This window comes from Entelurus aequoreus, linkage group LG01 (assembly GCF_033978785.1).
Source record: "Entelurus aequoreus isolate RoL-2023_Sb linkage group LG01, RoL_Eaeq_v1.1, whole genome shotgun sequence".
Taxonomy (NCBI): Eukaryota; Metazoa; Chordata; class Actinopteri; order Syngnathiformes; family Syngnathidae; genus Entelurus; species Entelurus aequoreus.
In genome coordinates, this window is record NC_084731.1 from 69,836,703 (window position 1) to 69,851,567 (window position 14,865).

General features: G+C 40.4%; 1 protein-coding gene across 1 annotated transcript in view; it reads left to right on the forward strand.

The window, feature by feature from the left end:
* Positions 1-13,823: 13,823 nt before the first annotated feature.
* Positions 13,824-14,865, forward strand: part of tafa5l (TAFA chemokine like family member 5, like) — a 123,998-nt gene continuing 122,956 nt past the window's right edge. The window contains exon 1 of the mRNA XM_062044240.1: positions 13,824-13,953. Within this exon, the coding sequence (XP_061900224.1) occupies positions 13,824-13,953 (130 nt within the window). The remainder of the gene's footprint in view (positions 13,954-14,865) is intronic.

The window sequence follows — 14,865 nt, forward strand, 5'->3', positions numbered from 1 at the left end:
TTACAGTACAATACACAGTCATGGTTACACAACAGTACACAGTCATGGTTACTGTACATTAAACAGTCATGGTTACAGTAGAGTACACAGTCATGGTTACAGTACATTAAACAGTCATGGCTACAGTACAGTACACAGTCATGGTTACAGTACATTAAACAGTCATGGTTACAGTACAGTACACAGTCATTGTTACAGTATATTACACAGTCATTGTTACAGTACAGTACACAGTCATGGTTACAGTATATTAAACAGTCATGGTTACAGTACAATACACGGTCATTGTTACAGTAGAGTACACGGTCATTGTTACAGTATATTAAACAGTCATGGTTACAGTACATTACACAGTCATGGTTACAGTACATTACACAGGCATGGTTACAGTAGAGTACACAGTCATGGTTACAGTATATTAAAAAGTCATGGTTACAGTACAGTACACAGTCATGGTTACAGTATATTAAACAGTCATGGTTACAGTACAATACACGGTCATTGTTACAGTAGAGTACACATCATGGTTACAGTATATTAAACAGTCATGGTTACAGTACATTACACAGTCATGGTTACAGTACATTACACAGGCATGGTTACAGTAGAGTACACAGTCATGGTTACAGTATATTAAAAAGTCATGGTTACAGTACAGTACACAGTCATGGTTACAGTATATTAAACAGTCATGGTTACAGTACAGTACACAGTCTTGGTTACAGTACAGTACACATCATAGTTACGTACAGTACACAGTCATGGTTACAGTATATTAAACAGTCATGGTTACAGTACATTAAACAGTCATGGTTACAGTACAATACACAGTCATTGTTACAGTACATTACACAGTCATTGTTACAGTATATTAAACAGTCATGGTTACAGTACAGTACACAGTCATGGTTACAGTACAGTACACAGTCATGGTTACAGTATATTAAAGGCCTACTAAAATGATTTTTTTTTATTTAAACGGGAATAGCAGATCCATTTTATGTGTCATACTTGATCATTTCACGATATTGCCATATTTTTGCTGAAAGGATTTAGTAGAGAAAATCGACGATAAAGTTCGCAACTTTTGCTCGCTGATAAAAAAAAGCCTTGCCTGTACCAGAAGTAGCGTTACGTCACAGGAGCTAGGATTCCTCACAATTCCCTATTGTTTACAATGGAGCGAGAGAGATTCGGACCGAGAAAGTGATGATTACCCCATTAATTTGAGCGAGGATGAAAGAGGAACGTTACAGTGAAGGACTTGAGAGACAGTGATGGACGTATCTTTTTTCGCTCTGACCGTAACTTGGTTACAAGCTGGCTCATTGGATTCCACACTCTCCTTTTTCTATTTTGGATCACGGATTTGTATTTTAAACCCCCTCGGATACTATATCCTCTTGAAATTGAGAGTCGAGAACGCGAAATGAACATTCAGTGCCTTTTATCTCCACGACAATACATCGGCGAAATGCTTTAGCTACGAGCTAACGTGATAGCATCGTGCTTTAACTGCATATAGAAACAAAAAAAATAAACCCCTGACTGGAAGGATAGATAGAAAATCAACAAGACTATTAAACCGTGGACATGTAAATACACGGTTAATGCTTTCCAGGCTGGCGAAGGTTAACAATGCTGTGCTAACGACGCCATTGAAGCTAACTTAGCAACCGGACCGCACAGAGCTATGCTAAAAACATTAGCTCTCCACCTACGCCAGCCACCCCTCATTTGCTCATCAACACCCGTGCTCACCTGCGTTCCAGCGATCGGCAGAAGGACGAAGGACTTCACCCGATGCGTTTGGCGGCCCGGAGACGTAGGAAGTCAAGGAGAGGTCGCCAGCTAGCGCGGCTAGCGCGGCTAGCACGGCTAGCGCTCCAACAAAGTCCTCCTGGTTGTGTTGCTGTAGTCCGCTGCTAATACACCGATCCCACCTACAACTGTCTTCTTTGCAGCCTTCATTGTTTATTAAACAAATTGCAAAAGATGTCCAGAATACTGTGGAATTATGAAATGAAAACAGAGCTTTTTGTATAGGATTCTACGGGGTACCATAACTTCCGTTATACTGACTTCGTCACGCGCATACGTCATCATACCGCGACGTTTCAGCCGGATATTTCCCGGGAAATTTTAAATATCACTTTATAAGTTAACTCGGCCGTATTGGCACGTGTTGCAATGTTAAGATTTCATCATTGATGTATAAACTATCAGACTGCGTGGTCGGTAGGATGTTTCAGTAGGCCTTTAAACAGTCATGGTTACAGTACAGTACACAGTTATGGTTACAGTACATTAAACAGTCATGGTTACAGTACAATACACAGTCATTATTACAGTACATTACACAGTCATGGTTACAGGAAAATACACAGTCATGGTTACAGTATATTAAACAGTCATGGTTACAGTACAGTACACAGTCATGGTTACAGTACATTAAACAGTCATGGTTACAGTACAATACACAGTCATTGTTACAGTACATTACACAGTCATGGTTACAGTACAATACACAGTCATGGTTACAGTACATTAAACAGTCATGGTTACAGTACATTACACAGTCATTGTTTCAGTAGAGTACACATCATGGTTACAGTACAGTACACAGTCATTGTTACAGTAGAGTACACAGTCATGGTTACAGTACATGAAACAGTCATGGTTACAGTACAATACACAGTCATTGTTACAGTACAGTACACAGTCATGGTTACAGTACATTAAACAGTCATTGTTACAGTACATTACACAGTCATGGTTACAGTACATTACACAGTCATTGTTACAGTACAGTACACAGTCATGGTTACAGTACATTAAAGGCCTACTGAAATGAACTTTTTTTATTTAAACGGGGATAACAGATCTATTCTATGTGTCATACTTGATCATTTCGCGATATTGCCATAATTTTGCTGAAAGGATTTAGTATAGAACAACGACGATAAAGATCGCAACTTTTGGTATCTGATAAAAAAAGGCTTGCCCCTACCGGAAGTAGCGTGACGTAGTCAATTGAACATATACGCAAAGTTCCCTATTGTTTACAATGATGCCCGCATGAAGTGAGAGAGATTCGGACCGAGAAAGCGACAATTTCCCCGTTAATTTGAGCGAGGATGAAAGATTTGTGGATGAGTAAAGTGCAAGTGAAGGACTAGTGGGGAGTTGAAGCTATTCAGATAGGGAAGATGCTGTGAGAGCCGGGGGTGACCTGATATTCAGCTGGGAATGACTACAACAGTAAATAAACACAAGACATATATATACTCTATTAGCCACAACACAACCAGGCTTATATTTAATATGCCACAAATTAATCCTGCATAAAAACACCTACGTGTTTGTTATGCTAGCTCCTAGATCCTCTGCTAGCTCCTAGCTCCATAGAACACGCCAATACAATTCAAACACCTGATCAACACACACAATCACTCAGCCCAAAAGACAGTTCACCTAACCCAAGGTTCATAAAGCTTATATATTTTTAAAAAGTTACGTACGTGACGCGCACATACGGTCAAGCTATCAAATGTTTAGCAGCCAAGGCTGCATACTCACGGTACCTGATATTCAGCTGGGAATGACTACAACAGTAAATAAACACAAGACATATATATACTCTATTAGCCACAACACAACCAGGCTTATATTTAATATGCCACAAATTAATCCTGCATAAAAACACCTACGTGTTTGTTATGCTAGCTCCTAGCTCCTCTGCTAGCTCCTAGCTCCATAGAACACGCCAATACAATTCAAACACCTGATCAACACACACAATCACTCAGCCCAAAAGACCGTTCACCTAACCCAAGGTTCATAAAGCTTATATATTTTAAAAAAGTTACGTACATACGCAAAAAAAAAGTTGCACACATACGGTCAAGCGATCAAATGTTTAGAAGCCAAAGCTGCATACTCACGGTAGCACGTCTGCGTCTTTGTCATCCAAATCAAAGTAATCCTGGTAAGAGTCTGTGTTGTCCCAGTTCTCTACAGGCGTCTGTGTATCCAAGTCAAAAGTCCTCCTGGTTAGAGTCTCTGTTATCCGAGTTCTTCCATCTTGACTGCATCTTTCGGGAATGTAAACAAAGACGCGCCGGCTGTGTACTGTTGTTGCTGACTTCGTTCGAAAAATACGTCCGTTTCGCACCGACAACTTTCTTCTTTGCTTGCTCAGCTTCTTTCTCCATAATGCAATGAACATAATTGCAACAGATTCACGAACACAGATGTCCAGAATACTGTGGAATTATGAAATGAAAACAGAGCTTTTTCGTATTGGCTTCAATGTGGAAGGCATACCCGTGTTCCTCGGGCTACGTCACGCGCATACGTCATCCTCAGAGGCGTTTCGAACCGGAAGTTTAGCGGCAAATTTAAAATGTCACTTTATAAGTTAACCCGGCCGTATTGGCATGTGTTATAATGTTAAGATTTCATCATTGATATATAAACTATCAGACTGCGTGGTCGGTAGTAGTGGGTTTCAGTAGGCCTTTAAACAGTCATGGTTACAGTACAATACACAGTCATTGTTACAGTACATTACACAGTCATGGTTACAGTACAGTGCACAGCCATGGTTACGGTACAGTACACAATCATTGTTACAGTACAGTACAGTACGTGTACAAGAGAGTTGTGGACTGGTAGTCCAGCCACACCCTCATGAATACATGTACTGTACTTCCTGTAGATGATACATGTACTGTACTTCCTGTAGATGATAAACGTACTGTACTTACTGTAGATGATACATGTACTGTACTTCCTGTAGATGATAAACGTACTGTACTTACTGTAGAAGATATGTGTACTGTACTTCCTGTAGATGATACATGTACTGTATTTCCTGTAGAATATACATGTACTGTACTTACTGTACAATAAATGCCCCGAGCTCCTACACAGGCTGTGGAATCTTATGTGGGTACTATGGGCTAAAGGAACCGTACCAACAAGCTGGAGAAGGGCAGAAGGGTGCTTTGTGCGGAAAGAACGGGGATCCACACAGATCAGCCAGTTCCGAACCATTTCCTTGCTCAGTGTGGAGGACAAAATCTTCTTTTCAGTGCTGGCCAAAAGAATGAGCTCCTACATGACCTGGAATGGATATATTGACACCTCTATCCAGAAGGGCGGTATCGAAGGGTTCTCCGGGTGCCTGGAGCATACAGGGGTCCTCAGCCAACTTATCCTAGAAGCAAAGGAGAAGAAAGGCAACCTAACAGTAGTCTGGCTTGATTTTGCTTATGCATATGGGTCAATTCCTCATAACGTGATCCAAGTGGCTATGGACCATTACCACATCACATCCAGGGGATGATCACCAGCTGCCTGGGAGACATCAAGCTACGATTCCAGGAAGCCATGTTCACAATAAAATGGCAGCCAGTGGAGAAGGGAATAGTGACAGGGTGCACCATCTCCCCCACCTTGTTTGTCATGGGAATGAACCTGATCATCTCTGCAGCGATCATAAAGTCAAGAGGAACAAAAACTGCAGCAGGAAGTAAACAACCAGCAATCAGGGCATTCATGGATGATCTTACCGTGATAACACCAACTCACGTGCAGGCAAGGTGGGTCCTGGTGGAACTGGATCGTATGGCTGCTTTGGCGAAGATGATCTTCAAGCCCAAGAAATCAAGGTGTCTGGTGATCCAAAAGGGGAAAACAACGGGAAAGTTCAAGCTGCTTGTTCAGGCGGAAGCAATCCCGAACATCCAGGGGAACCCTATTAAATGCCTTGGAAAGTGGTATGATGATTCCATGACAGATAAAAACAGCATCTCCAGCACCGAAAATCAAGTTGAAGAATGGTTGAAAAGGATTGACAAGTCTGGTCTGCCTGGCAAATACAAGTGCTGGATCTTTCAGCATGGCCTACTCCAAAGACTTATGTGGCTTCTCACCATGTACGTAGTAGCTATAACAACAGTTGAAGGGTTGAAGAGGAAAATCAATGAGCACCTTCGAAAATGGTTGGGAATACCCCCGAGCTTTACATCGATGGGGCTCTACATAAGGTCGGGTCAGCTCCAGCTCCCCCTGTCTTCAGTTGTGGAGAAGTTTGAAGGCCTACTGAAATGCGATTTTCTTATTTAAACGGGGATAGCAGGTCCATTCTATGTGTCATACTTGATCATTTCGTGATATTGCCATATTTTTGCTGAAAGAACTTAATAGAGAACATTGATGATAAAGTTCGCAACTTTTGGTCGCTGATAAAAAAGCCTTGCCTGTACCGGAAATAGCAGACGATATGCGCGTGACGTCACCGGTTGTGGAGCTCCTCACATCTGCAGATTGTTTACAATCATGGCCACCAGCAGCTAGAGCGATTTGGACCGAGAAAGCGACGATTTCCCCATTAATTTGAGCGAGGATGAAAGATTTGTGGATGAGGAAAGTGAGAGTGAAGGACTAGAGGGCAGTGGGAGCGATTCAGATAGGGAAGATGCTGTGAGAGGCGGGTGGGACCTGATATTCAGCTGGGAATGACTAAAACAGTAAATAAACACAAGACATATATATACTCTATTAGCCACAACACAACCAGGCTTACATTTAATATGCCACAAATTAATCCCGCATAACAAACACCTCCCCCCTCCCGTCCAAATAACCCACCAATACAACTCAAATACCTGCACAACACACTCAATCCCACAGCCCAAAGTACCGTTCACTTCCCCAAAGTTCATACAGCACATATATTTCCCCAAAGTCCCCAAAGTTACGTACGTGACATGCACATAGCGGCACGCACGTACGGGTAAGCGATCAAATGGTTGGAAGCCGCAGCTGCGTACTCACGGTACCGCGTCTGCATATCCAACTCAAAGTCCTCCTGGTAAGAGTCTCTTTTGTCCCAGTTCTCCACAGGCCAATGGTAAAGCTTGACTGTCATCTTTCGGGAATGTAAACAATGAAACATCGGCTGTGTTTGTGTTGCTGCAGCCGGCCGCAATACACCGCTTCCCACCTACAGCTTTCTTCTTTGCTGTCTCCATTGTTCATTGAACAAATTGCAAAAGATTCACCAACACAGATGTCCAGAATACTGTGGAATTTTGCGATGAAAACAGACGACTTAATAGCTGGCCACCAAGCTGTCCCAAAATGTCCTCTACAATCCGTGACGTCACGCGCAGGCGTCATCATACCGAAACATTTTCAGCAGGATATTTCGGCGCAAAATTGAAAATTGCACTTTAGTAAGCTAACCTGGCCGTATTGGCATGTGTTGCAATGTTAAGATTTCATCATTGATATATAAACTATCAGACTGCGTGGTCGGTAGTAGTGGGTTTCAGTAGGCCTTTAAAGTCGCAAAATGCAGACATTCCCTGACATATAGGGACTCCCAAGATCAACTCCTCAGGGAACCTGGAATAAGAACAAGATCTGGCAGGAAGTGGGCTGCTGTTATCCAGGCAGAATCATCTCTCAGGACCAAAGATATCATTGGAAGCCCCTGCACTGGAAGACAGGGTCTAGGAACATCACATTTCCAGCAGTGGTCCAAGTCCACTCCCAGGGAAAAGAGGACCATGATCCAGGATGAAGTTCCAAACCTTGAAGAAGAAGGAAGAAGAGCTAAAGCCGTCGAGCTCGCAACCCAAGGTGCCTGGACAAGGTGGAACCTTCCCAAGAGGAACGTGACGTGGAGTGAACTGTGGAGGCTGGAGCCGTTTCGTATCTCGTTTCTGCTCCGGGCAGGATACGACACCCTGCCGACCCCAGTCAAATTGCATAGGTGGGGAATGAGGGAGGACCCGCTGTGCAGGTTTGTGGCGGTAAAGGAACTGTGGGGCACATTCTTTCTGGGTGCAAAACAGCATTGACCCAGGGAAGATACAGGTGGCGCCATGACAAGGTGTTGGCAACGCTCGCAGACATATTGGAGAAAGAGAGTAGAAAGAAACACCCAGCCAAAACTAAGCCACTGCTGAGCACCATCACCTTCGTGAAAGAGGGTCTGTGGAGGGGGGCGTGGCCTGCGGGCCTGCCGCGGAACAGGGTGTGCCAGGACCGGCCTCAAAGACAGCGACAGGTGCGTAGATGGCCCAGGTGGCCCTTGTTATCTAATCACCTGTCGCCTTTATTAGCAGCAGCCGGAATGAGACACGTTGTTGGCGCTGGAGAAAGACACGGACACGAAACGACAGATTGCTGGAAAGCAAAACCCCTGCACTAATTTATGCAAATAAAACAGTGTTGTAACCCTGATCCAGGCTCTCCTGGCACTGTGTGGTGGTCTGCAGAACCCACTAGAGGGCATCCTCTACAATTTGGCGCCCAACAAGCCAGACCACCAGAAGAGATGGAAGCAGACCCCCTGACGGCTCTTTCGAACATTCTCGCAGAGGTGACAGCGGCCAGCCATCGACAGCTGGAGGCGGTCCGCCAACAAGTGGCCCAGCAGAGCCAAATCCTGCAGGGGCTGGTGGACCGGGTGGGAGCGGCACGGCCAACATCAGCGGCTGTCGCCATGCAGCCCATGGGGGAAAAGGAGGACCCCCTTGCCTTCATAGACATTTTTGTGGCCACGGCGGAGGCATACGTGTGGCCGAAAGAAGAGTGGGGAGTGCGACTCCTGCCGCTGCTGGCGGGGGAGGCACAGCGAGCGGCGCTTAGCCTACTGGCGCTTAGCCTACTGGCGCTTAGCCTACTGGCGGCCTCCCGCATGCACTTCCCGGACCTGAAGAGGGCAGTGCTGGACCGGACCGCTTGCACCGCCGAGGACCACCGGCGCCGGTTCCGAGCGCTGCGGCTGGGGACGGAAGACCGCCCGTATATATATATATATATATATATATATATATATATATATATATATATAGCTGCGGCTGGGGACGGAAGACCGCCCGTTCGTGCTTGGACAGCAGCTCCAGGAAGCGGCGACACGTTGGCTGCAGCTAAGGGAGGGCGATATATATATATATATATATATATATATATATATATATATATATATATATATATATATATATATATATATATATATATACATACAAAAAATGATCTTTATATTTGAATAGATTTAATATTGTATATTTTTCATTTATATATATTTATATTTATATATATATATATATCTATATATATATATATATATATATATATATATATATATATATATATATATATATATATATATATATGTAAATATATATACATATATATATATATATATATATATATATATATATATATATATATATATATTATATATATATATATACATACATATATATATATATATATATATATATATATATATATATATATATATATATATATATATATATATATATATATATATATATATATATATATATATATATATATATATAAATATATATAAATGAAAAATATACAATATTAAATCTATTCAAATATGAAGATCATTTTAATAATTAGGATATATATTGAGGTTTTCTCTTTTTTGCTGAATTAAATATATATATATATATATATATATATATATATATATAAATGACAAATATACAATATTAAATCTATTCAAATATAAAGAGCATTTTAATAATTACGATATATATTGAGGTTTTCTCTTTTTTGCTGAATTAAAAAAAAAAAAAAAAAAAAAAATATATATATATATATATATATATATATATATATATATATATATATATATATATATATATATATATATATAAGATAATAATAAGATAATACAAATTAAAATATTTTGAGCATTATAATACATTGCGAACGTTGGCATATTTTTTACTTTTTTGCTCATTAGAAATAAATACACAAAAAAAAGATATAATAATAATAAATGATGTATGAAATATAATAGGCATTATAATAATTAGGATATATTTTGGTGTTGGTTTTCTCTTTTTTTACTGATTAATAAAAAAAATGTTTTAATAAAATACGAAGTATTTTAACATTGGACGTGTGTTTGGTGTTTATTCACAGGGTGTTTATTAGAGCGCAGGTTATTATTGGAGGCTCAACATGACAAACTGACATTGTTGCTAATTGGTGGTGAGAAGATGCAATAGCAACAAAAATAATCATCCATCCATCCATCCATTTTCCTACCGCTTGTCCCTTTCGGGGTCGTGGGGGGTGATGTAGCCTATCTCAAAAATACTCATTTCAGGTTTAATCATTTATTCATAAAGTATTTCACGACACAGCAAAAAGAGGTTTGTGATATAATATGTGATACGAATATGTGATATGTGATATAAATATGTGATATAAATATGTGATGTACGTAATAATGCAGCATCATTCTTCTTTCTGCTTGAATCACGTTTGCTTGCCTGTGAAAGTCCCCTAGAAGAAAAGTGAAGCTTACTTTCAGAATAAAGTTTATTAATGAAGTTTATTAAAGAAGTTTGCAGGAGAAGTCGAGTGCCTCCAAGGTCAAAGTTTGAGCTTTTTTTCATTTCCTGTTTGAGGAAGAGCAGCTCACTTCTGTTCAAACTTCTCACAGGCAAAATCCAGCCTGGTGGGCCTCAAGCTAACACAAGTGGGACTTTTAACTTGAAAACACCACTTTCATCCATCCATCCATTCATCCATCTATCCATCCTCTACTGATGAAAGCATGAATTATTGAATGAATGAACAAACAAACAAATTCATGAACAAATGAAGGAACGAATGAACAAAAAATTTAATGAATGAATGAACGAATAAATAAATGAACAAATGAGCGAACGAATGAACGGACGAAAGAATGAATGAATGAATGATCGAATGAATACATGACCAAAAGAATGATTGAATGAACGAACAAATTAATGAGCGAATGAACAAATGGATGAACAAACAAATTAATGAAAAAAATGTATTGATGACTGAATGAATGAATGAATAAACAAAATAATGAATAAATGACTAAACAAATTCATGAACAAATGAAGGAACAAAAAATTTAATGAATGAATGAACAAATGAGCGAACAAATGAGTGAATGAATGAAAAAAATGAATGAATGAGTGAATGAATGATCCCGTATAATACAATGAGAATGTTATATTGCTCAATTATTCTACCTTATTTCAATTATTGTGCAGAAATATGGGGAAATACATATCACAGCAACATAATGCCTTTATTTCTTTCACAGAAAAGAGTAATTCGTATCATTTTTACAGTAGGATACAGAGACCACACTAATCCAAGCTTCATTAGGTCAGGATTATTAAAACTAAAAGACATTGTAGAATTGCATACTCTATTAGTGATGTTCAAAGCTAGAAATAAAGTTGTTCCGAAGGACTTACAAAAGTTATTTGTGTTCACGTCTGAAGATGAGAACCACAGAAGGCCGTATGACTTTAAACATCCAAGAGTGCGAACAAATTTGAAGCAAATGTGCTTGACTGTTGCTGGTGTGAAAGCATGGAATTCTCTAAAGAAAGACTTAAAAAGTTGCAAGAATATCTTTGGATTTGAAAAGAGTTACAAAAAGAGACAACTGGAATGATATCAAACTGCTTTTTGATTTTGATTGGACGTGTCATTGTGAAAATGCTTAAACGAAAATTAAAAGTATGTTGGAGTTGGGGTGTTGGTGGAGGGAACAGTGATAAAGTCAGCTAAAATAATTTGTGTTAAAAAGGGGGCAGATAAATATAAGAACATTATTCTTCCATCTGCTCCTTTCTGATCATGGAAATGTATAAGAAACAAAAAACAATGAAAGTGTCAACTGTACGTGGCTTGTATATATGCATTTTCATGAAAGGAATAAAAAGAAATGATGAATGATGAATGATCGAATGAATAAATGAACAAACGAATGATTGAATGAATGAACAAATTAATGAGCGAATGAACAAATGGATGAACAAACAAATTAATGAAAAAATGTATGGATGACTGAATGAATGAATGAATAAACACATCGATGAATAAATGACTAAACAAATTCATGAACAAATGAAGGAACAAAAAATGTTATGAATAAATGAACAAATGAGCGAATGACTGAATGAATGAATGAATGAATGAATGATCAAATGAATAAATGAACAAACGAATGACTGAATGAACGAACAATGAGCGAATGAACAAATGATGAACAAACAAATTAATGAAAAAATGTATGGATGAATGAATGAATAAGCCCATTAATGAATAAATGACTAAACAAATTCATGAAGAAATGAAGGAACAAAACATTTAACGGGCGGGCGTGGTTGGGGGCGTGGCTAAGGGCGTGGTTAAGAGGGGAGTATATTTACAGCTAGAATTCACCAACTGAAGTATTTCATATATATATATATATCTATATATCTATATATATATATCTATATATCTATATATATATAGATATATATATAGATATATATATATATATATATATATATATATAGATATATATATATATATAATGTATAAAATACTTGACTTTCAGTGAATTCTAGCTATATATATATATATATATATATATATATATATATATATATATATATATATATATATATATATATATATATATATATATATATATATATATATATATATATTTATTTTATTATATATATAATACATTTTGCGAGGTGGCCCATAATACTGGGCTGTGAACGGTGCTGCGCTGCCGCCGCCATGTGCTTCGCTCTCCGTTCATGATGAGTATATCATTTCGGCCACCGTGTTCAATGGAGAAGTCTGTTCTACAAAATGTACAGGCAACATAATTACATACCCCTTCCCCTTCAAACTGTCCTGGATGAACTGAAATTCTTGTTTCCATTCGTTTTGGAACTTGCAAGTGTATTTCTTCATCTCGCTCATCAACGGCGTCGCCATGTCTGTAACTTCCTCGTTCTTCTGCTTCGTCTCCTTGTTGTGTGCGCAGTTGTGCACTCTACTCTCTAAAAGCCGTAGATGTTATGACGTCATTGGGCAGGCAAGCTGTTTATATTGTGGGAAAGCGGACGTGAGAACAGGCTGTACCCACTCAGGTCCGCATTGAGCTAGAGGGGGCGTGGCCTAAAGCTCCGTCTGAATACTGGGAGTTTGTCGGGAGAAAATTTCTGCCGGGAGGTTATCGGGAGAGGCGCTGAATACCGGAAGTCTCCCGGTAAAACCGGGAGGGTTGGCAAGTATGGCCTAGCAACAAGTGTCAATCTACATTGCTACCCCTGCTAGCTTGTTTTACAATTCTGCCACCTTTAGTTTTAAAGTTCCAACTTTATTTGTCCTTTTGAAGAAACGCACACCTTTTATCACACGTGCACAAGTTTGGCCCGGTCGCACGTTCGATTCCGCCTCAGCCGAGTGTTTCGGAGCGTGCAGGAGGGAGGGCGCCTTTATCTACCACCATGCTCCGCCTCCTCCTCTTCATCATCATCATCATCATCATCATCATCATCATCCTGGTATCGGGCGTGTGCGGCACCTTCCTCCTCCCCCTTCTCCTCTTCCTCTTGCTACGGTCAGACAGAGCGCAGCTTCATCCGTCCACAGCTGCACGCCACACGTGTGTGTGTGTGTGTGGGTGTGTGTGTGTGTGTGTGTGTGTGCGTGTGTGTGTGTGTGTGTGATGGTTGGGACCGTGCCGCTGGATCGCCATCACTGAGGGAATCTTCCAGAAGGAGTGAAGAAGGGGGGCTAGGGGGGGAGGCGGCAGCGTGAAAAACCAAAACAAGAAACTGGATTTGGATTTCCTGATCTTCCCCTCGGTCTGGGTGCGACATGGACAGGATGCGGCGGCGGCGCCGGATTAGCCACTGATGCCATCGTCAACCGGGAGGAGGAGCACCAAGTAGTTTAGAGTGGCCCAGGAGTAGAAGATGCCGTGTGGAGTCAAGACGCTGTGGGCAGGAGGAGGAGGAGGAGGAGGAGGAGGAGGAGGAGGAGGAGTGTTGCTCTGCTGCCTGCTGCTGCTGCTCTGGGGCATCTACTCTCATCTTCTAGGAGAAGGTCTGACTGTCATACTCACTCTGTCCATCACACTCCTTTTTACATATGTCTGCCCTCGGGGCCACTTTAATTGACATGGCAGGCCACATTTATTGTCGGACCACATTCCATGACATGGCGAGCCACATTAAATGATGTGGAGGCCCACTAGAATGACATGACAAACCAGATTTGATGAAATGATGGACCACGTTGACTGACATGGGAGGCCACCTCAAATGGCATGGCGGTCCACATTGAATGACAAGACAAACTACATTCGATGACTTGACGGACCACAATTACATGGCGTGCCATTTAAGTGATACCTTAAATGATTTAAATGACATAACGGGCCATTTTAAATGATGTGGCGGTCCACTAGAATAACATTACAAACCACATTAGATGACATGACAGGCCAAATTAAATGACATGGCTAGCCATTTTCAATGACATGGCGAGCCACTTTAAATGATGTGGCGGTCCACTAGAATGACATGACAAAACAGATTTGATGACATGACGGACCACATTGACTGACATGGGAGGCCAGCTTAAATGGTGTGGCAGGTCACTTTAATTGATGTGGCGGTCCACATTGAATGACAAGACAAGCTACATTCGATGACATGACGGACCACATTGAATTACATGGCGGGCCACTTTAAATGATACCTTAAATTATTTAAGTAACATAGCGGGCCATTTTAAATGATGTGGCTGTCCACTAGAATGACATTACAAACCACATTAGATGACATGACGGGCCACTTTAAATGATGTGACAAACCACATTAAATGACATGGCTAGCCATTTTAAATGATGTGGTGGGCCATTTTCAATGACATGGCGAGCCACTTTAAATGACGTGGCGGTCCACTAGAATGACATGACAAACCAGATTTGATGACATGGCGGTCCACATTGAA